Raw genomic sequence first — 24,655 nt, 5'->3', positions numbered from 1 at the left:
TAATTTCAAAAGTCACAGGGGACTTTGTGTTGTAGATTCCTTAGTCCAATATCAATGATATGCAGAAATACTGAACAGTTTTTCTACAAAATTGTAATCAAAGATATAGAGGTAGATTTAAAAAAAAAAAGAAAAAGGGTGTGTGTCAGATTCAGCATATGAAAAGTAAATTATGCCAGACAGTTGATAAAATTTGAGAAGATGATAATTTTCTAAGCAAAATAAATGTGATAGCTTTAACCTCTGGACTGCAGTAGGGTTGTCACTGTGCCCATATTAATGAAAAGTGGGATAAGGTACAGACTTGTAAAACAGGTAAGTTCAAGAGGAGGTGTGGAATATTGAAAAAGGATGCACTGGACTATGAGGCTATTAGTGGAGTTTCTGAAGGATCAGTTTTGGGAATAATTATTTATTAAATAGTCTCAATGATTTGTTGCATATGGTAAGAGAAGGCTGAACTTTGTGATGGCTGAGTTTGGAGGCATTCTCAGGTTGAAGGAGGTTAGGATGTCACAGGTAAGAAACTGCATGTTTAGTAGAAACACAATTAAATTAAATTTGGGAACAAAGCCAAGTACTTAATTATGATTGGCAAATTTTGCTGTTTGCTGTTAGGTCCATCAATTCTGGAAGAACTTGTTAAGTGCATTTCAAGATATCTCAAGATATTTATACTACATATATGATCTACGGAGTAAGAACCATAGGACTTTTTTGTACAAAATTTAATCTGTAACTTCGCCTGTCCGTATTTAAACAGAACTTTTGTCACATAAGAAAGACATTTCAATGTGATCAATTCCTTGTTCACATTGCTAAATGCTACAGTATTTGCCTAACTGGTATTTAACAGCATGCTACTTAGCCCACAGTGTCTGTGTCTGATGCTGGGAGCAAGTGGGGGGGTTGGGGCGGGAATACAGAGAGCCAGAGAGGAAGAGCAACTAGTAACCTTTATGTTAAAGTTTTGTAGCAGTCATTAAAATGTCCATCTGGTAATACTTTACTATGGAGATACATAGTAGCTGATGGACTACTTACAAAGTGGCAGAGTACTGGTGGTGGTTGAGAACGGAAAGTGTGAGTTGAAGTGTACCTGTGTCACAAGAAACCAAAAAACCTGGTAATAAATCATCTGAGAAAGAAGCTGTCTGAAATAAAATAACACTTTGCCAGTCCATTCAAACACATTTGATATTGTATAAGAGCATAGCGTAGAACTTGCATTTCCTTGTCGTCAGGGTATCGGAGCCTAGACTAAGAGGTGCGTATGCCCGAAATTTAACAGGGTGGACAGAAACTGCAGGTTAGTGCTAGAATCTGTGATTTTTACTTGGGTTGATGTACATGTATGTATGTGTATGTATGTATCAGTTGTTTAAAAAAAAAAGAAGAAAAAAGGTAAGGGAAGACGAGCAGAACAAATCCTGGATTTCACGGAAGTGTTTCCAGTAGGGAAGCATTGTTGTTAATATGTTTACAAGTCACGCTTTGTAATGTGACTTTCAGTTCTACTGTCCCAGACTCAAGACAGATTAAATCACAGATGCGTAGAAGCTGCTGGTATCATCAGGTAAAGAGATTAAATGGATTTGAAATCTTTAATTAAGAAAAAGCAAAGTTCATGTTGTAGCACTGTTTTCTTATTCTTTTCGAAGAGCATTAGGAAGGGAAGAGAACTGTTTAAACCAAGAGAAATAGGTATAAACTAGTCATGAATAAATATAAACTACAGATTGGTTCCAATCAACTAGATCAGAGAGGTTCAGGCACGCTTATCTTGTGAATGCATCTTTAAGAAAAAGAGCTCAGTGCTTTGAAGGTAGACCTAACAAAAATATGAAAAATGTATATGTTGTGCTTTCATATAGCAGTGACCTGGTCTTTGGACCATGAGAGTTCCTATTTTACATTTATTAGATGACACTATAGTTAGTATTACTGTTGCAAAAATTTACAAGTAAGAGGTAGATTTGCTTTCCTTCATCTTCTCTCCCCTGTCCCCATACACCACATCAGGTAAAAGTTTGAGCAGCAGGTGCAGCAGCAGTGTGTGAGGAAGAGGCCGGGCTGTGGACTGCAGGATGGGAAATTCCCAGTGATTCAGCTGTTTCTTGGTTTGCCTCCCAGGTTTCCCAGCTTCCAGGGGCTGTAACAGTGAGTAAGCAGTCTTGCCCTGAAGGTTCGAACCCAAGCATTTGACCTGGAAGTCCACTCGTACTTTCAGGTTGCCATTCAGCAAATGCCATCATCTTGGAGATCTGGAGATACTGCGCTGCCTGGTTATGTACTGGTGTCTGATGTCTTAGGTTGGTAGAAGTGACCCATCCAGATCTCCAGGCATGCTTCAGGGTGCTTAAGGTGCTTTGAGGCACTTCAGGGACTGGTGTGAGAAAGTGCTATTTATTATCTCTGACGTCCTTGGTCTCCCGCTGCCTGTGTAACGTGGGACTCCGCTGCTGACCGTGGCTTCCTCATTCAGTTTCATTCAAGATACGGCAGCTCCTCCCTAGTAATGCCAGTTTGCTGTTCTCTCCTCTCTGCCCTTTCAGTTTGGAGTCCCATGTACTGCTGTTTCTTCCCACAAATTAATGATCAGTCCTTTGTCAGGTTAGTACTGCCCCTGCCGTGTTGGTATGTGAGGCACTGACAGTGCTATGAGGTGACAATGGTAGCTTAGTAAGTTTTTTGTCCCTCTTATGTCAGATCATTCATTCCTGCCCTTGCACTCCCCCATCTCTTTTGCTGCCATGTCCTTCTTTTTTTTTTTTTTTTTTTTTTTGGTGTGTGCGGTTACTTGATGAATTAGATTGAAAGCCTGATCCACTGTTTCCCTGCTGGAAAGATCTTGAATTGTTTTAAGTTGAGATCAGAGGTTAATAAAAGAATTAAAAATAACATCAGAACACATAGAGTACCCTTTGAAAATCTATGTTCAGCGAAAGTACTTACAAAAGCATACTGTATAGTGTGACACATGTTCTGCAATGAAATGACTTTTACGTAATAACTGGTATAAATTGTCTTTTTTGTGAGTACCTTGAGATATTGTTCATCTGGAGAGGTATGTAGTGAAACACTGATTTTGAGAGCTGAGTGCTGGTAAGACTATACAACACTGCATGAATTTACGAAGTGAAATTAAAACCATAGTTTAAAGGAAGGAGATGAGATTTCAATGGAATAATTTTTCTGTCAGAAGTATGTCTTTAACTTAACTGTACATATAGATGGTACTTGTTAACTTTAAATCTTACGATAACAAAGATCAAATCAATTATGAAAAATGTTTATCTTATTAAGGTGTTACAGTGTACTGTTCTGAGAGAAACAACCCTTAAGTAAAAACAAATGTTTAACTGGAAATGTGTAACTTTTGCTTATAATTTAATGCGGCAGCCAATTTTGTGAATTTGTTTTGTGCCCTATTTCAGTGACAGGTGAATCTGGTGCTGCTAGATGGGAGGGTCCAATTTTCGTTCTTGTTTGACACGAGTGTTTATATGGCTGTGCAGTGAACTGGGACAAGGAACTGACACAACTGAAAACTAGCTTCTGGCATTCACTGTACAGATGAAAGTACTCTGGTCAGTATAAAGTGACAGGAAAAAGGGTGGAACGGCCTCTTTCAGATGCAGTGCCAGCTTCTGCTCCGCTGGGATCACAGGATGGTGCTCTGGGAGCAACTGAGCAGATGCGTCAGTTCACTGATGCTGAAGGGAAGAGGCCTGCCTGATGTCTTCTGCCCTGCTCCTGGTTACATCGTCTGCCTCACTCTGGTGCTCCTTAGACTACTCCACAAGCTGATCAGACTTGCTACTTTGGTAGAAAACTACCCACTGTTTTGGTTTTTTGCTTGATAATTTTTCTGCCATTTTAGTGAGTTGAAGAAATTTTTTAAGCAGCCCAATTATTATGCTGGCTTTTTCAGAAATGGTAGGAATATGCAGCCAAGAGAAAAGCTGAGTGTGTGAGGGGAGGAATAGACTCCCATCTATTACCAGCAGTGCTCTGCTATGTCTACATACCGTGTTTTATGGAATAATAGAATCATAGGACAGTTTGGGTTGGAAGGGACCTTTAAAGGTCATCTCGTTCAACCCCTCTGCAGTGAGCAGGGACATCTTCAACTCGATCAGGTCGCTCAGAGCCCCGTCCAACCTCACCTTGAATGTTTCCAGGGATGGGGCATCCACCACCTCTCTGGGCAACCTGTTCCAGTGTCTCACCACCTTCGCAGTAAAGAATATCTTCCTTACTTCTAATCTAAATCTGTTTAACTGGTAAGCATGCAGTATATGCAATAATAGACATATATCAGACAAACTCTAGCTAAACCTCTGAGGGCAATTAGGTAATTTGAAAGTAATGGAATCATTGGTTATTGCATGTTCTCATTATTTATATATGAAGCCGGTCTATTTTTTTTTTTTTTCAATTTTGAAAAGTATTCTGACTTGTCTTTCCTTTATACTTCACAGTATATGTGTGAAGCACAATTACAACTTTTCTTGCTAATTAAATCAATTTAGTGAATAATTAAGATTTTTTGCAGTGATGATTTTGCAGGCTAGTATAGTTGTTGATTTTTTTTTTTACTTTTTTAAAAATTTTTTTTAAGAATTGCAAATTTAAGGAGGGGGTTGGCAAACTTTAAACAGGAAATGTAGGACAATTCAACTAACTCTTTAGTTGCCATAGTCTATATTCTATAAAGTTGAGGTTTGGGGTTTTTCTTTGTCTCCCCCCACCCTCCCCCTTATGTTTTGTGTGGCCCACAGATGAAAACTTGTAAAATTGTAGACTTTAGGCACTTGAATTCTTGTATTACTTGAAATTTTATAGTGGAAAACTTGACACTGACTTTGAGGGTAATAAGCAAAAGAGGCTATGGCAAGAGTTAATTGCTCTAACAAGACACTTAAGCAGACTAGAGAAGGGGTTTGCAGCACTCAGGAGGAAGGACTTGAGCTTTGAATATATTGCACTGTATATCTTTTTCTGTATGGGGAATTGTTTTCTGGCCATAGGAAGTGCCCTGGAAATTCTCTGTTTTCAAAATCCTGTTTGGAGAAAATGACCTCAAGGATCTTATTGATCAGGCAGTGATAAAGTAATGATGGCAGCAATAAAGTAAGAATTTGCAAGTAACTTAGGAAGTAAGGTTATCCAATGAGTCTGTAAGTGTGCTCTTGCTTTCCTTTCATGAAATTACTTGTTACAGCCTGTTTTCTATTGGAGTGTTAACAGAAATGGATGGTAATAAGGGTGTTTGAAAAACCTGCGCTACTTTTTATCAGATTCTGTGTTTTTAAGAATCTACAATGTATAACCTTATACTTCAGTCTGTAAGACACTGAAAGTTATTTTCTTATGTGCAAGTCCTTAGGTCTCTGTAAAGGGAACTGTAGTCGTCAAGTCAACCTTGGTTAGGTGTGTTTTTTGGAATTAAAAGTCTAACTTGAAACTGAAGGCAAAAAAACTTGAATTGCTTTATGTTCGGTACAGACTTCCAGTCTTTGAAACTCAAGGGCTGGAAACATGTATTAAATTGAAAGTAAAGATTATGATCAAACAATTTTGACAGCATAGTGAGTTAAGATGTAAATGGGAAAAATATTTTTAATTTTTCTTGTAAATAAAAAATGATAAATACTAACAGTTTGAAAAATTGCACAGTAAGAAGATCTAAAATTAGGTTTTACCTTGGACTTTGGTCTAGAAACAAGTCATTGTCCAACTTTTAGGAGTTATTTAGTGAAGTTGAAAGTTTTGATATCAAGCAAAGTAATAAATTATTCATTAGAAGATTAAAAAGATGTTTAACTTATAGTCTTACTTGTAAACAACAACAGAACATAGTTAAGGAAGTACAATTACTGCAGCATATTAATGACATTTAATATATAGTACATAAAATCTATAAGCAGCAGAAGCTACATCTTAGTATGTTGGGTTTTTTTTACTCAGATTTTACTTAAGAGTATATGCTCGTCTTTAAATTCCAGGGACTTCAGTATGTTTCAAATACTGTTCTAATTCTTACTGCTTTGTTGAGTTATAGCTAAGCTGTTAAAATTTTCATACTAGTGTATTTTGAGCATGGATAAAGACTTTATAAAAATGCAATTAAAAAGTATGATTTACTGCTTCTTATCTGTGTTCCAAGGAAAAAAAAGTTTGAGTAACACCCCTCTTTCCTAATTCCAGCTGCTGAAGCTTAGAATTATTTCTGTTTGTCCAATAGTGAAGTTGCCTCCAAACTGGTCTTTGGGGGGAGCACTGCGTTGGAGGATGAATCACAACTTGCATGGTCAGTAGAGGAAATTTTAGAATAGGTCAATAAAGTGGACAGTAACAGATTGCTAAGACCAGCTGGTATTCACCCCAGACTTCTAAGGGAACTGAAGGATGAAACAGCTGAGCTATGAACTGTGCTGTGTAAACTATTATTTGAGCCTATGCTAGCATCAGAGGAAAGGAAGAAAGGTGACAAATGTGATGACAGTTTTTAAAATGGTTTCTGGGCTTTGAGGATCTATGATTAGCAAAGTTGATACCCATGGTGGACATATTGTAGATAATCATTAAGAAAGGGTAGAATTAGTTAACAATTTAATAAATTACTGATACACTGGCAAAATCTTCTCAGTCTCAGTAATGGTTGAATGCGAATAGGATTTTAGGAACTGTTAGGAAAGAAGAACAAAATAATAATAAATATATCACTACAAGTTCAAGCTGTGCCCACATCCTGCATACTTTGTGTGGTTTTGTTTCCTCTCACTAATAGAAGGTATAGTAGATGTACAGCAAAACTGATCAAGATTATCAAATAAAAGGAAGTCTTTCTTTGTACAATGCATAGTTAAGAAAGGAAACTGTGCTGAAGGACATCATCAATGTTTAAAATTTACTAGCTGTAAAACAATTAACACAAATGCATGGAAGAACAATCTGTTGAGGATTATTAAATGAAAAGCTTTTGCTCTGGAGTTGGGCAACCTCTGAAAGGCAAATATATGGAGACTTGCAAAGATGTGTATGCTTAATTTGTTCTTTTACTTTTTCCTATGCATCTTACTGATCCCAGGAAGAGGTTGACTTTTGATCCAACAGGGCATAGTTGTTCTTATTTTAACTGGATCTAGCTCATTCTGTTGCCTTGTCCCGCTCAATCTGACCCATGCTGGCTCCTTGACCAATACTTTTGTGTGGTTCTCTATCTCCTTTCAGATGTCAGACCCCAAAAATTGGAGCTGAAAAGTTGTCATTCCATTTCACAGGGTAATAAGTAACATTACGGTGCTTCTTGAATCAACTATGCTCACCTGGGGTGCAACTGCACTCGGGTCCTGTTATTCTGCTTTTGATAGCTTCTGTCAAGTGACAGATCAGCCTCGTAAGACCCAAGCAGCTAAGTCTTGATGGTAGGAATATATCTTAAAATGGGGAGGCCTGAAAACTGCAGAATTATGTGTCTACAGGAGCTACACTCTAAATAATTTTAATGCTGGGAACACCAGTGTGTTTTGCTTTTTCCTGTTAAGCAAACTTCATTGTAGCAGAAAGCTCATGTCAAACCCCCCCCTTTTTCCTTTCCCTTCCCAGGAAAATTAGTGAAGTTTAAAATCCTTCCAGGATTTGAATCAGTTTTCGTTAAAACTTTGAGTTTTAGTGTGGAGCCAAGCAGGTGTTCAGATTGTAACTAAGAAAAAGATTCTTCTGATTTATATATGCCATACTTCTGAGAGTATTTTAGATAGTTACTTCTTAAGAAATAGGATTTCAGAGCTGATTTTTTTTTTTTTCTTCACAATTTTATTGGATGCCCTTAACAAACATGAGAGCTTCATGTTTTTGGTTTATGAATGAACTAACATTATTTAGAAACTATTTAATCAGTATGATGACACTTAGGTTTTCAAAATAAAACGAAGATGGTATTTCTGCTTTAAAAAACTTGGTAACTTAGTTTAACCACTTGGCTAATTTCCCAAAAGCGTACTCTTTAACTGTAAACTCGTCTGTTCATTGTTATAAAGGAGGAGAAGGGTGGAAGCACACACACAAGTCCATGTGGTTAATCACTTGCCAGTGTACTAGTTCCTGTTACGTGATTAGTTGGCCTGTGCCTGTTACTGTTATGTCTTCTTGCAAACAAGGACCTTATGTGTCCATCTTAATTACCCGTTGTTTTTTTTTTTTACCTTGGTCCACCTATTCATGCCATGATTGTACAGTATTTCAATGGGCAAGATGCATGTGCTGGGAACTGTAAAAATTCTAAGCTGAAGTACTTATTTTTGTGCATGTAATGTGATGTGCATACAGAAAGTTAAAGACTGTATTAAGTAATATAAAAGGTGCTATGTGCTAAAACCATCTGAAAAGATGTTCTAATTTTTTTTTTAATTTTTTACAGAGCTATAAGAGAACGTATCAGTATATTACACTTATATTTATAATTACTCTCCAACTGTCATACATATTATATATGCTTCAGTTGGTTTCTCATGCAGATTATATAATTATACAAGTTTAATAGATATTTTGTGGTAAATTAAAATATTTAAAAAATAGGCTGATTCATAGAGAAACTTTGTGTGAAAGTATCTATAAAGTCAGTCATTGGATGTATTTAATAGCTGATTATAGAGGCATATTCTTCTGAATTAGCTTGCAATAGCCTGTCAGAGATAAAATCCCTGATTACATTTGTACCTTTGCTGTTATCAATGATGCCAGTTCTTATGTACCCTTGAGAAATTAGTTGTGATAAAATCTTCTATTCTGAATGAGTTATCGTGAAGCATGACTGAGTTATCATGAGGTATGCATGACTTGTGCCAATTCAACAGCAGCACTGTCAATATAGGAACAACAGTGCAAGTGTGCGTGACTGAACGCATGTTTGAGGGAGGTAAGAAGTGACAATCTCTTGCAAACTGCTCAGAAAACAAGTGGTAAAACTTAAGACATTTCACTGTTACAGCAACTACCGTTCCAAAGATATGAGTTACTGATGAATAGAAATTGTCAAAAAGGACAGAGGCCTGAATAAACAGGAGCTCGGCACCTTTGTATTATGTTTTCCACATAACTGTTGTAGTGAACGTGAAGAAGAATAGCAAGTACCCATACTTTCTAGGAGTTCGCAATCCAGCTTGATGTAAAGTACTGGAAGTGTTTTCAATTTCAAAGCTGGCAGGTAAAACTGTGAACCGTTATTTATATACCTACCATAGTTAGTAACTTCATACTGACTTTTCAAGTTTTATACGTATGTAGATGTAAAATAAGATGGAGCATGAAAGCTTTTTCATAGTATTTGAAACATAGTTTCTACCCCATAAAAGGGCTGAATTAGATTATTAGGAGTGCTGAACAGTCCCTGAGGCTAACATTTGTGTTGATACAACCTTAGGTTGCTCTGTTTGGAAAGAAGAACATTTCCCAGCTTCCTGGCCTCTCAGCATTCAGGCATTCTTCCTACTGCTGTGGGCTGTGCCCAGTATCCTCATTTTATCCTTGTTTTTACAAAATAAAGCAAATGGGTGTCTTCAATGATATTGCAGAATGATTTGGATCTAGTTCATAATATTTTTGCTAGTGTGAAGTAGATTGTCACAAATAACTGTGCTGGTGAACCCTGCAACTCGGTATGGAATCTGTAAATGGAGCTGATGGCACCTGTGTAGTAGTGTGGCAGCCTGGGAAATAGGCTGGTTGGTGTCCTTTTTTTGAGACTAAACTTTGCTTTGCTTTGTCTCATGTCATATTGTGGGATAGTAGTTGTGGAGCTGTTAAAACAATCCAAGACTTCAAAAGGCTATGGTCTGATAGCCAGAAGGCATGTATTCCGTGTCAGGCCTTTGATTTTAACACTGGTGAGGCCACACCTGGAGTACTGTGTCCAGTTCTGGGCTCCTCAGTACAAGAGAGACGTGGACATACTGGGTGAAGTCCAACAAAGGGTCACGAAGATGATGAAGGGTCTGGAGCATCTCTCCTACGAGGAAAGGCTGAGAGAGCTGAGACTGTTCGGACCGGAGAAGAGAAGGCTCAGGGGGATCTTAGCAATTGATATAAATACCTGAAGGAAGGGTGCAAGGAGGATGGAGTCAGGCTCTTTTCAGTGGTGCCCAGTGACAGGACAAGAGGCCGTGGGCACAAACTGAAACACGGGAGGTTCCCTCTGAACATCAGGAAACGCTTTTTCACTGTGAGGGTGACTGAGCACTGACACAGGTTGCCCAGGGAGGCTGTGGAGTCTCACTCCTTAGAAATATTCACGGTCCCGGGCACCTGGCTCTAGGTGGCCCTGCTTGAGTAGGGATGTTGGACCAGATGACTTCCAGAGGTCCCTTCCATCCTCAGTAGTTCTGTGATTTATAGCAAGTTATTCCACTTTCTTGCATTGAATAACTAAGAACTCCTGCAGCATTTGTTATTTAGCTGCAACCTCATCTTCTATTAAAGATCCATTCCTTTGATTGCAGATAACTTTTTGGAGATAAAGAATGCAGGTCTTTCAGTTGAATATCCTACTATATGGGGCACAAGCTATCATTTACTTCTAAGAGTTAGACTTTTAAACAGATGAGGTTGGCATCTGCTTTCATAATGAGACTCGGTATAGGTACATCCTTTGAGCCTGTGACCCCAGGCTTGTTCTTTCATTTGTCAGTGAAGACAGACTGCAAGATGACTGTTGTCTTAGCTAAGAGGGTAGGAGAGGTGCAAGGTCTTGTATAATTTTCTGTACACTCTGTTACTTAGTGACAAAATAACTCTGCTGAGTGTTCTGTAGATTTCTGTGTAAAGTAGTTTTCAGGTTTCATCTGAACTAGGAATTCAGACTTTTAAAAATAATGTTCAGATCTGCATGTTCCTTTTGAAGCCTGTATTTCAAGGGTATTTTGTTTTTATTCAATAGGATGATGTATTTTAGAAGACTTTTTTTTTCCTTTAGCATACAAATGCACAGACATGATTTTTCTTACACAAAGATTGCGAGTAGCAGATTATATCAAGACCTGTGGCAGAAATGGAAATGTGGATAGCAATTCATGAATGTAGATGATTTCAGTGGCACCTACCAAGTATGTAATTGTTTCAGAAATCTGCGGAGTAGCTACATAGGATTCAATCCACTTTGTTATGAAATGCTATCCTGTAGGCTTCCAACTGTGATGTTATATTTGTAAAACAGTCCTGTTGCCATTCCCTTCAGGACTCTAATTTCAGTCAGGTCATTGCCACAGATGGAGGTAGTTGACTACAGTTGAACGTATATATGGATGCATGTTTGAAGGAGACAGTAAAAGCAATCTTTCCAATAGGTGAAACTTCTTTGAGGTATTTGTCTGTACACTGGCAACCACATCTGTTAATTTTGGAGTCATGTTAATAAGGATGTAGGATTGTGGAGATAAGAGGAACTGTGAAGGGTGGGAGATGAATTCTGTGTGTTTCAAAGTGCTCTAGCACTTTGTTTCCCAGTCTGAGAGGGCAGAGCAGGTGCAGCATTAGATGAGGTACTACTGACTAAAAATTATCCAGTTCAGATGCTGGGGCCATGTGTATGCCCCCCAGTGTGATAGATATAGCATATAGACAGAACTTGAAAGGTTGTGTGGTTCTTGATATGTGGCATTCCTTTTTAGTTGTATAATACTTGAAATAAGACATGTGATTTTGAAAAAGTTAATGGTTTAACATGATGGTCCAACTTCTGGAGCCATGACAGCTGTCTGTGCATTTTGAGATCCCCTGGTTTGATTATTCTCTCGTTAGCACAACATCTTACATTTATTTCTCTCAAGAGTCACCTCCTTTCTGCAGCGGCTGCCCACTCTCACTGGGCTGCTTTCTTTTTCCAGTGTAAGCAAATATTTCCCATTTTCTATGTTCTGTATACTTTCCTCCCTGCTCCAGTGCCCTCCCCAAATAAAAAGCGAATTGCTTATTTTCTTTGATTTCCTGTTAGTCCAGATATTTACTTTATCTGTTCAAATCTATTACATCCTCCCCCCCCCCGTGGGCTTTTCCCCCCTTTTTTTTGTTGGAAATAGATAATAGTTTTGTTTCTTGTTTGTTTGTTTGTTTGTTTTTCTCCCTTATAACTTAATAAGCAAATGAGGTAAAAATTTCTAGTGGCAGTAGGAGGTATCAGAGTTTTCACTGGAAAGTGCAACATTTCCAATAGGGAAGACAAGTAATACATATCCTCTGCTTCTTACTGCTGCCAACTACATAAGGATGTGACCTGAATTCTCCTGAAGAAGTATCATGTAAGTCTGCAGTAGTTTAGTTTGTTGCATAATTGTATAGCTCTGCATACAACTCCTGCATGAGTTCCTCAGGTAAATATGTTCTATGCTTATACATTTTTCCTTAGGGTTGTGATGCCCTAAGTATTGCTGTAAGATTGTGCGTAACCCCCTCCTGGGTGAAAATTCCAGAGGGAATAAGCCAATTCATTTGCAGCCTTGTTTCTTGATTTGAAAGTTGGGAATTAAAATAACTGCTGATATTTTTTTGTATGTTTGTGTATCTGTGTATTATCTCTTATAAGACTTGCAATGCATAAATGTTGCTTGTTAGTGCTGGAAAAGACAAACATATTTGTATTTTTTCCTATTTGAGCCCCTATTAGTATGCAGTTCAAGGCTGTCAGGGCAAGTTTAAGTAAATTAATAAATTCAGATAATTTCACTTTTTTATTGCGACTACTAAGGAAATTATTTTGTTTCCTGTAAAATGGTGATTTGCAAAGTTCCAAGGTAGCCAAAAAGCAGTACTGTATTTTCATTATGATTCAGATGAGTAAGGCGTGAAGGTGGCATGGAACCTGTGCTACAGAGATGTCCAGATCTTCTAGTAGAATCTGCAATTCTAGCTTGATAAGACAGGCAACTCAAAATGATGCTTTTAAGAATGACTGTTTTCAGCATGTAACCGATAAGAAATTTGAGAGGTCTGTTAAGGTGTGTCACTGCAGGAGAAAACAGTTCCATGATCCTGAGATCCGTAGCTTCTGACATGCCCTTCTGGGTTCAGTAAGGGCTCTTCATAAAGCATAACTAGAAAAAAGTGAAGCTTTAGTGGTAACCTCCTTTTTATCCAGTGGCTCAAATGCCATTCTGTTCCTTTTGAATATGGGATATTGAGTTCTCACATTGGTGGTTAAAACCTACTTCTTTTGCTTTCACATGCATAGTAAGTAGAGCGTGTCCTTTTTCCTGGGACAGGAAAATACTAACCTTTCTGTTAAACCTGTGCTAAAAGAAATTCAAGGCCAACTGATTGTTGTGGGTAGGGTGAGGGGAAAGACAAAAGAGGAGGATTGTGGCTTTGTAACCCATTTGCCGGGACCCTGGATACCAGTCCTCCTTCCCAGGAGTTATGGGTCTTTATGTCTTCGCTCAGTAATTTCATTTTTCAGAATACCAGGTTCTTTTCTGCACTGTGGCATGTCCTCAGGAGGAACATCATGCTACCTAGCAGGTGTAGAGTATTAAAAGCGATTTAGGAGATGATTCAAATTTGTGTCTCCGCCAAATTGGAAGGGACTAGAGTCTAGTTCCTTCAATCCTTATGTGAGGTCTTTAAGTTCCTACCTCTTTGGTAGTATCCTAGATAGCAAAGCTCAAGGACCTCAAGAGGTCATTTAGTCTGTGTCCCAATCCTGGGCAAAATTTATTTTGGTTAGAAAAACTTTTTTTTAAGAATGATATAGCTCTCAAAGATCTCTCTTAAAATTTACAGAAGTAATTTAAATTTAGGGAAAGCCTCTTGATAATTCATGTTATATCTAGTTTTGTCAAGAATCATCAGTGAGCTAGAAATGTTAATCCTATGTCTTCTGGTCTATATCCATCTCCTTCTGAGTCAGTATCATATACTTTTATTGCATGTTTTCAACTATTTGAAGCATGTATAACTTAATTTGGAGCAATCATGCTGTAAAAGCTTGGAAACTACTTTCATTTGTGAAATAGTATAGAGAATTAGTATAGTATAGAGAATTAGATAAACAGTAGTAATACACTGGGTGAATAACATTTGACAGTGAAGATTTGTGCTGGGGGGGAAAAAAGGAATAAAAAAAAAAAGAAAGGAAGAAAATAAAAAAAGGACAACCAGATTGGATTTACGAAAAGATTTGTGTGGTTTTGGTCTTTTTGTTTGTTTGCATAATAATTGCAATGGTTCCTACTAATACATTATCAACCCTATGCTGTTACTTTAAATGAAATTCTTATGACAGTGTGTGAATGATGAGAAATAAATTCAGCTTACATAAAGCATTTGGGAGATCCTATTTGTATGAATTATTTTCTGAAAAGAAAGAATAAACCAAAATTTCCAGCAATGTTAATGTATGTTTATACAATCACTTTGTCTTTGTGGTGTTTTATAATAAGATGATTACATCATATGTTTAAAAATACATCTTTTTGGAGGAGATAAGGAAAATAGGTATATACTCACATTCTAAGGTAATGTTAATTTTGTAATGAGCCAGTGATCTTTGATAATTTTGGCGCATATATTTAGACAAATGCGGGCACAAAAATACTTAAATTTTGGATTGGTTCTTTATTGCTCAATGTTGAGACATATTATCGTATCTTCTTTAAGATTTGTTTGTGTTAAAATCCAATTCAGAATGCTAACCTGGCCAGGCTGACTGAAGTATGTTGCATGGTATTTTAAATATGACTTTCATGACCTCAGGCCATTCAGACAATTAACATTAGCATCTTTATTCAGTTTCTATATATTAAAAAAAATCATCTTTTTATAGAAGGCTAACATGCTGACAAATTTGACTGAAGAGCAAAAATTTTGAGAATACACACAATCAATGCAAAACCTCTGTATTTTTTTGTCTGTGTTCTATATGTTCTTTTCTTTGTGAATTGACTACACTTGATAACAAATACGTTTTTTTAATTCATTAACGTTTTCTCTAAACATTAAGAGTTAATAGTGAGTGTATTTGTGTTTACTTTGGCAGTAAAAAAAGAGGAGGAGGATTTTGAAGAAAAGAAAACCATTAAGAAACGAATCAAAGAATTAAAAGTTTTGGACCCAAAGATTGCGCAGAATCTGTGTAAGTAGGTTCTGTTTTTATGGCAAAGTAATGTTGTATACATGTTCCATAAAAATGTCTTTCTCTCTTGTCTGACTGCTTGGTAACCACTTTTTGTTTAAAGCGTGTGAGAATATGTGCATATTGGTGTTAAGCCCAAGCATGTGAGTCGATACAACTGAAACGCGTTTAAAGAGACCCAGAAAACACTTAAAGGTTATCCTTTAAGAGTGAGATTATTCTCTTCTGTATATATTGAAGTACAAGCACACAGCTATATATCTAATTATCTTTCCATATTTTCAACATATTCATCAAGGAATACTGCCTGCCTCCCTACGCCCGCCACTCCCCTCCCAACAAAAAAGACAGTAAAGTCTACAGGCTGTCTGGCCATCTCTTATGTACTTTGTAGAGAGAAGGCAATACTCAGCATTATGCAGTAATATGCAAATAAAGATGATAAAGTTTTGGCGGAGAGGAGTGCTATAAAGAATAGGTTCCTAAATGCCGGCAGAGAGAAAATAGGAAATTATTGGATTACAGTGAATAAATAAACAGTGCTTATGAGACTTTTTTTTTTTTTAACTGTTTATATGGTTTTGGTTTCTCATGGTGCTTTTTAAAGAGAAAGCTCTGACAAGACTGTTGAAGAAAACAGTGTAATCATCACCCCAGAACAAAGTACTAGAACAGTAATGATTATCCTACAGAGTAGACTTGTCACTGGCTACTTATGGAGGTCTTCTTTGATTCTGGATGTTGTGCATAACAAATGGATGCAGAAGGCTGGGATTGTGGGAGAACAGTAATTAAAAATGCATTTAAAATTGTTATCTGTTATCTGTATTACTTTGCACAGTCTTTGTTAACCTGTAGATGCTATGGCCTGTTTAATTGGCGTTTTGTAAGTAGAAAAATGATTGTTGTTGTCTTGCTTTCTTCATTATGTGTTGAATCTTTGTTTTAGCAATTTTCCTTGGCTCTTTCCGAGTGCCTTATGAGGAAATCAAAATGATGATACTGGAAGTAGACGAAACACATCTGTCAGAGTCCATGATTCAGGTAAGGAAAATGACACTTTGAATCCCAGTATTTCAGGGTAAGCGTCACATTAAATAGAAACCTGTAGCTAAAAAGTCTCTTTGCCTAATGAATTGCTGCAAGAATCTTTTTTTTTTCTTTCTCTCTGTGAACTATAGGGTTTTTATATTGGTAATGCTATTTTTTTTTTTTTTTATGAAAGCAGCTGAATTGATTTCTGCATTCATATTGTCCACGCCTAGAGATTTTTCTTTGATATATATTCAAACAGCATATGATATTCTGTTTCTACACTAGTTACTAATTTTTCCTTTAATCTGTTTCTGCCTCTGTCTCATCTGCACAAATCTGTTGTCTTGGTCAAAAACTAGATGGAAAAAGGTTTGGGTGTTTTGTTTGGTGGGTTTTTTGTTTGTTTGTTTTCCCCTGTCCTGTTAGAGCCGACACAATCCGGGATCTTGCTTTAGGGCATCCACAGTGACCACTGTTCTTCCCTAGAGTTTATTTGAATAGTGTTTTCCCTTTCTGTATTATTTTATTCAAAGCACAAAATCAGTATGGTTCTGTGTGGAGACAAAAGAAACTGGAAGTTCCTCCTGTTCTTCTATGCACAGTGTTAATTATTTATTTTTATAAGATACCTTAGATATTATGGTACTTCTACTTTCTAGAAATTTCTTGCCTTCATAATTTTTTTTTTGTCTAGCTTTAAATATTGTTCAGTGTATCCTAATGTCACAGTTTCTGAAGTTGGAAATTTGTCCTTAATCCTACTCTTGTTACGCTTAAGAAGTAAAATGTATCCTTTCCCTCTCTCTCCCCTCTGCCTGTCATTTTCTCCAGTTAGAAATTAAATCTAGTCCTGAAAGACGTAAAAACTCTGAAAGTCATATTGTAATTGGAAATAATAATTGACTAATTATTGGAATGTTTCTTGTGACTTAGTCAAAATTTTCTCCTGCTTATTCTCTGTTTGATATTCAAAATGTGTTTCATCTCTAGCAGTTCAAAAGCTTTATCTGAACACCATAAAGCTGCTTTGATATCAGCTGCTCCTTCAGTTTGGTGGGGTTTTTTTTGTTTGTTTGTTTGTTTTCTGATGCTCAATATTGAAAACATTCATAGAACGCTTGACTTTCTCTTTTTTGAAAGCTTTGTGGTCAGTTTTTCTACATGTGAAAATTATTTTAGCATCAAGCAATAACATTTTAATCTCAGTAAAGGTTAAGGAATTGTAGTATATTTAGAGGTGGTTATATGGATGTTGTATATCAAGACAAGAAATAAGTGGGTTATGAATTTCTAATTTAAAATGTACATTTTTACACTCTACCCTTTCATTTTTGCTCAATTTTACTGTTTTGGTGCTGTACATAGTCATCAATAATTAATAAATGTAGTCTTTTTTACAAAAATATTTTCCAAATGTAATAATGGTAAGCATATATATGACTACTGCCATAAATTCTTCATGCTGAAAGTCAGTCTGACGATGCCCAAATCAAGCTCCATAAAATTTAAGTTTACATTGTTGTTTTAAGCATCATCATTCATGTGTTTTTAATAGTTCTCTTTTTTCATACCAAAATCCTTATTTGAGCATGGACACTGTTGAAGCAGTCTACTCTTTAACTGTCATTTACTCTTCCTTTGGTTTATTTAGACCTTTGTTCTTAAGTCTAGATTTTCTTATTTGCTGACTTTACTTTCTTGATAAACTATGTGATCCTTACTTTGGATATGACATAATATTGTAAAACAAATTACTTACTTATTGTACTCCTTAGAATCAAAGTAGGGTTTCAGTTCTTAAAATAGCAACTATTTTACACTAAACGAAAACAGTGATAAAGGACTGTCTAGGTCTTTTTATCCATTAGAAAAAAGGTTTGATAAATGTTAAACTACTGTAAAATAACAAATGTTACAAAAGTGAAGAGATTGAGTTATAAAAAATTAAAAGAAGTAGTATTAAACAAAATATACGAGCTGCTTTTAAAAAACTTCAACACGTTGGGTACATCTGTTCTTTAGTTACAAATCTAGTATTTTCACTATTTAACAAGAGGAATGTCTATACTGTGATCCAAGGGTGCCATTGGAACTTGAATAAACACCTGGAGCTAACTTTGAACTAGCTAATACAGGTTCTGAAGATAGCATAGAGCCACTAGTTGACTAGCGGTTTAGGGATATTTTTGGGGTAGTTAAAGAGTTGAATTCTTTCTTCTTACATTAGGGAACTGTGTTAAGCAAAGCATAGCTATGACTTTTTATCTCTCTGGCCCCAGAGAGATAATTTGTATAGCCTAACTGGCTGAATTTCATATAGAAGAAGAAATAGGATCTTTTGTGGCTAAAATTAGTGGTTTTTTTTAAAGACTTTCAGATGACGATCCTGTTTACTACCTTAAGTAAATTCTTCTCTGTTGATTGTATATCACCAAAGCTATTTACTTGCTGAGTAATAAAATAGATTTTGACTTAACCAGAATGTCTGCCTTTTCCATTGAGTAATGTGAAAATGCTAGAGTTAGTCTTTCTGACCCGTTCTTGAAATATGGTAGTAAGTAGTGGGATAGCTGTGTTTGCTAGACGCGATTCAGTGTTAGAAGGATTGAATCTTTATTTGAGATCAGAAGACTGATGTTACCAGTAGACCTGGGAGTGTTTTAAGAAGGAACACAATCTTTCTGGTTTTCTTACTGTGATGGAAGCTTAGCCAATGTGTAACCAGGAACACAAGAGTCATAACCTGAGAAAGACAGCAGGTTAGGGGGACCCTGACTGTAGCCTAGTAGTTATAGTAGTTGTCTTGGGAAGGGACAGAACTGAGCTACTGACTCAAATTTTATACCATAATTAAATGTTTGAGAAGGTCTCTACTTCCAGAACCTCAGGATAGCTGGTTTTAGCCAACCTAGCTGATGGTAATTAGAGTGTGATTCAGGTGCCTAAATATAAGTGTCTATACACAAATGTTGGTGTCTAAGTGTTCAGGAAGCTCCAGGGAGTCTGAAGATTCCTCAGACGATCAGATGAAGGTGACATGTTTAGATTCCCTTACCTGTGTTCACAAGATACTCACTTGTGTCAGTGTCCAAGCTCCCCATATACACTCCTGAATTCAGCTGAAGCTGAGTCCCACGTCTGAATTCCTATTTCTAGCAAGTTTTTGGGCTAAGTAGCGTGTAATGGGTTTAAGTTTTTGTTTTGAAATACTAGAAAATAAATTATCCGTTTTCAAAATACTTTTTGTCCAGCTTTAATAATTCTTGCGATCTTTTAGTTGGATATGTTACATTTGAAATTCATGTTCTATTTGCTTCTTAGTGTTCTGTTTGCATAGTGCCTATCAAGCATATTCTTTCTTTAAAAATGGTGTTTAAAAAAAGACTACAAAAATGTTTGTAGAATTGGCAAAAGATGATAGCTAGCAGTATTGTATCACTTGCTCTTTACACCCTCAGTTACATTAATTTGTGTGTTGCTTATTTACATTTTACTGTCTTCAGGCAGGAGTGTTGTCTTTGGAGTATACAGTAATGATGCATATGTAATATCATTTGCCTACAATAATACAAGCAACACGGAATCTGAGATTTTTAACCCTATTTTATTTTTCTTGATAGAATTTAATAAAACATCTTCCTGAACAAGAACAATTGAATGCATTGTCCAAGTTCAAGAGCGAGTATAATAATTTGTCTGAGCCGGAGCAGTTTGGAGTTGTGGTGAGTTCTGTTTTGTTATAACTTTTTTTTTTGTGTCCTTTCCTAAAATACAGTTTTAATATAATACTATAGAAACAATACCAGCTGCTCCTTCCTAAATGTGAAGAGGTTCCAGACTGGGAGAAGAGTACAAGTGCTGCCTTTTAATCGGACTTTTGGTGGACATATCCATGCATGTGGAAGGCCTGATTCTTGGAATATTACTGTTGGAATGATTTGGCATCCTCTGTCTCTAAAAAAAGTCATTTTGTTTACAAAAAAAAAAACCCCAAACCAAAAATCAGTGGTATTTTCTGTGGCAAAGTTTCACTGGGAGCTACAGAGCTTTTTTTTAATTTCTATAGCTAAAATAGTTTGGCTTTACTTTTGTTTGCATTAATAAATCTTAACTTTTTCAGTGAAGTTTTCTACACTGATGTTTTTATTTCTATTCTCCATGTAAATGAGAAGAAAATACTGTAGTTATCATCATGTTTAACCTATTCTGCCTCCTTCCTCCTGTGTTTTGTAGTATGTTCTGTCAAGAGTACTTGTAGTCACTTTTTCCATTTCCAGCAGGAAGATATGTTTATAATATCTCCCAGGCTGACTTAACAAAGGAAGACTGGAAGAGAGAAAAGAAAATACTGCTAGTTCAGTGCTGGCAGTTGTTGCTTTCTGTGGAAATATAGTTTGGATATAATTTCTATATAGCTTATAATTCATGATTGTTAATTATTTCATGCAGACAAACACAGAATAAGGCTATTTCTTCTCCTGGGTGCATATATCTGTGCAAGTCTTTGATTTTTCTTGTCCACTCCTAGTGTTTCAAGCTAAGATGGTCATTGTTAGCATCATCTGGGACGACTTCCATGGGAGGGAATAAGTCTTTCAGTTGTATCTATGGGCTTCAGGAAAAGGAGTATCATGTCTTTGTAACAGTAGGCACTTACTGTTGATAGTTATCTGTGTGGATATCAAATACCTGTACTTAAATATTGGAACAGCTGGAGTACCTGTGTGGGATATAAGAGCAGTGATTGCTATTCCGAATCAACTGGAGAACGTTGGTTTGGTCAGGAAACACTACTGCATTGAATTGGTGCCAGTTACAGATGTGACATAGGCAGTCTTCTCTGAGTAAGGTGCTTGTAAAACAAAACTAGTTCTGAAGTGGTGCTTTTGCTGAAAACTGTTGCAGCTGTTCATTTTCGATCCATCTTTAACAAGAGTAACAGTCATTGTACATCTAATGTAATGCTGGTTTCTGTGTTCCTGGGAGTCTTCTAACTACACTCTGGGAGCAAGAAAAAAAAGAGAAAACCACCACTGTTTTTAACACTTTTATTTATTTTCCAAGATTTTCATATATAGTTTTCTGACTGAAGCCAGATTATCAATTTCTCTTGGTCCAAATTTCTTAGTTACAAAAGCTAATGAAATCTTCTGCTTTTTATTTCTTTTTGAGGTGTTATCAGACATTCAAGGGATCTATTTGTAGTTCATCATTATTTTAACCTTACTTTATTTGATTAAATTATCACCACTTATCTCAAAAGGTCATTGAAGAGGTCTCTGAGATCCTTTAAAAGAAGTACTCTCCCTCAACAAAAAAAATCCAGTCAAAACATATTTTGTTGTTTTATGAGATGTGAAGCTAATGCTTTCAAGCACCTCTGTTGCTTGCGAAGAACACAAAAGGTCTGAAGTCAGAGAAATTATTACCTTTTCACTTGTTTTGTTATAAAATTTCTTATTCAATTCAGAAAATAGCAGTAGTTTCACAAAGGTAGGTTTCACAATGGTAAGTTTTAGGTTTGTTTTCAACCTACTTTATATTACACAGCTTTAGAAAGAGAGAAACAGGGTAGCAGTTAAATCTACCATGACCAACAGATCTTAACCTTTTGGTGGTAAGAACTGGGAGGAGGCTGTGATAATGAACATTATGTTTGAATCAGTTCTTCAGGTGGAACTTTTGATTTAAGTACTTAAATTTATAAATGAGAGCTCCTACATTTATTTACTGAGTTGTGGTAATCAATGTAAATTTAAGATGCATCAATATATTAATGTCTCTTAAAAAAAAAGGCAAAACCACTAAACCCTTGAAGAATCACTTTAATAATTTTTAAAAATAATTTACATTGACTTAAATTGTACCTTCTGATTTTTCAAATTCGCTTTAGATTTTCCATGGTTCTAGGCTTTGAATGTTTTTGTTTTCTCACTTGCATGTTATTTCACTTTTCTTGAACATGTACTAATACTGCAACTGATAAACAGTAGATGCTCATTGGGCATTCTTGGAATTTATAGCCAGATCTATGGTATGGGAGGCTTCTTATCTGATATAAGAGTTAGATCCTTCCTCTCACTTTCATCTTCGCTCCACAAATTTCTTCAAATCCTGTAGGGTGAAACAGCTATGTTAGATTATCCAAATTTCTTCCTTGTTCTAGAAATAAGTCTTCATCTTAAATGCCATTAAAACAGCTGATGAAATTAGAAGTCAGATGTGCTAGGTTTAGTCTGGAGTCCCACATGTTCAAAATCTAAGTAATATATTGTAATACATATATTTCCTAAGAATATGTTTCTTCATAGGCCCATATCTCAGTAGTATATGAGAGGGGTGGTGCCCTAGGAATGAGATTTCCTTGTGTAATGAATAAAAGCTGTTGATAAAGTTCCTGGCTCATTTGATCTAGAAGTTGAAATGTTTGGAGAAGGGTTGATAAAGGACAAAAGGAAGGGGAAAAAAATCCTTGTTAGGAAGAGTGAGTATGGTAAAGAAAACAAAACAATCTCTTGCATTTTTACCTCTGCCATAGTCTTTTAATATAAATCTGGTCGACCCAGACATCTAGATGACATTGTGATAAGCAAAGCAGGAAAAGAGGAGAAAGCTAGTAGTGGAATATTTTACAAAGACTTTGTCGAGCTCCATTTTCTGTTTGTGGTTTTGGGGTTTTTTTGTGCTGTTTGGTGGCACAGATGAGAAGTCTTTCTGTACTTGTCCGAATTGGATCCTTTTTATGTAAATATTTTTGGGGTTTAAGTTTTATGTAAACATCAAACTTTTTTTATTTTTTTAAAAGAAGAACTAATTGAGTCTATTCTGGAATTGAGCTCTAAAAATGCTGTGCTTCTGGTCAATAATGTTAAAAGTTCATGGGTTTCCAGAAAATTGAATATTAGAAAACTGAAAGGATAGATTGTTAATGTAGAGGAGAGGTTCATATGTATGACTTACTGAGAAAATTGAAGTGCCCTGTGCTGAATAAAGTAGACTGAGCATGATGCTTCTCCCTGGTAACCTTGTTTCAAACTGTGTCTGCCAGGATGACAGAGATAAGCACGTCTAAACTTCAGCAGCTTCATTTGAGTCTCACAAATTATGGCAAAATGCCAGTAAAGATGGATTTACACCAGTAAATTTGACCATGAATTGGACTTGAGGGGTCGACACCTGTTTGACCGTGCCAAATCATTCCAACAGTAATATGTATGTAACTGTCTCGTTGGGGAAGTACTTATATAGGACAATTACATACAGGGTTATGCATTCTAATCGAATTAGTAAAATGCAAAGTTAAGTAGCAAACATGTTTTTTACTTTATTATCAAGAATAAACATTGATTCAAAAAAAGACGTTAAAAAATTAATTCCACATAGGTTAAAACTTGCTTTGCTATTTTTATTTCATCTTTGAGCCTCACCCAACTGACAAGTCTGTCTTTTGCTCTTCAAAAATGTCGGACTTACTACAGTTGGACATAATAACAACAGTAATAAATTTGAAATATAGTGTGTCGACATTTTCCAATTGATCAGGAACCCTCTAATACTTAATACAAGGTGTCTTCTGGAAAGAAACTTGCTTTATGGGGAAAAAAGTGTTTATTTTTTAACTTTTGCTGTCATCAGACCATCATAACAAGTATTTTTTTGTATTTTAAAGAATAATCTCTAGTTTTAATTCTTTCAGAAAGACTCCTGTAGTATTGGAGCATTTATTGGCAGAGGTTTTAATACCATGTTACTGTCTCTGTAATGCTAACAGTATCCTCACTATTGTACAACTATAGAATTGGCTATCCTGATCAGTTTTGTCTAAAAAGGTACTTTAGTTGGCAAACAAAAAGGTATCATCTGCTTAATAACCAATGAACCTTCCTGGTATCAGTATAGTATTCTATGGTCTAACTCTCTTCTGCTGCATATATTGTTAAGATGAATAAAATTTCTGAACACACTCTTACACATATTTGTGTTACTTAGTTCAGTCACTTTAATGCTTTAATTACTTCCCTTTTGGCACTACCTCTGTGTTATTTTGAAAATGAGGGTATATTTTAAAGCACCCCTGCAAGTTAATTCACATTTTTCTTAAATCTTAAGTAGTAATTCATTTTATGCCACTGTCCTTTTGCTGTGTTTTTTGAAATCCAGTGGTATTTAAGTAGAAATAAATATGAAATGATCTGGCTTAAGACAGTGATTGACTTGTGTTGATTGACAAGGTGCAACGTTATTGGTGGACATTTTTAACTGTTAGTTATTTCTTTCAGACGTACCTATTCAGTTAGATGGGACTGTCAGTCTGATGAGAAGAGCTAGACCAGGAGCACTGTAGGTCATGTTTTGCTGGATGTGGCCCAACTGATTTGCCTCAATTTTTTAAGATTAATTTATCAATGTGATAACTCAGAAAAATGTTGCATTAAATAATAAGAGTTCTTATATCTCAAAAGTTGGTGGAGTTTCTTTTCTGAAGGAACAACC

The 24,655-nt window shown here is 36.1% G+C and overlaps 1 protein-coding gene across 1 annotated transcript in view; it reads left to right on the top strand.

The window, feature by feature from the left end:
• Positions 1–24,655, top strand: part of DIAPH3 (diaphanous-related formin 3) — a 235,852-nt gene that overhangs the window by 89,550 nt on the left and 121,647 nt on the right. The window contains exons 17-19 of the mRNA XM_010575244.1: positions 15,032–15,127; positions 16,077–16,171; positions 19,783–19,884. Of these exons, the coding sequence (XP_010573546.1) occupies positions 15,032–15,127; positions 16,077–16,171; positions 19,783–19,884 (293 nt within the window). The remainder of the gene's footprint in view (positions 1–15,031; positions 15,128–16,076; positions 16,172–19,782; positions 19,885–24,655) is intronic.

This window comes from Haliaeetus leucocephalus, unplaced genomic scaffold (assembly GCF_000737465.1).
Source record: "Haliaeetus leucocephalus isolate CR32 unplaced genomic scaffold, Haliaeetus_leucocephalus-4.0 Scaffold462, whole genome shotgun sequence".
NCBI lineage: Eukaryota > Metazoa > Chordata > Aves > Accipitriformes > Accipitridae > Haliaeetus > Haliaeetus leucocephalus.
Note: the sequence above shows the minus strand (reverse complement) of the source record. Positions and strands in the feature narration are given on the sequence as shown.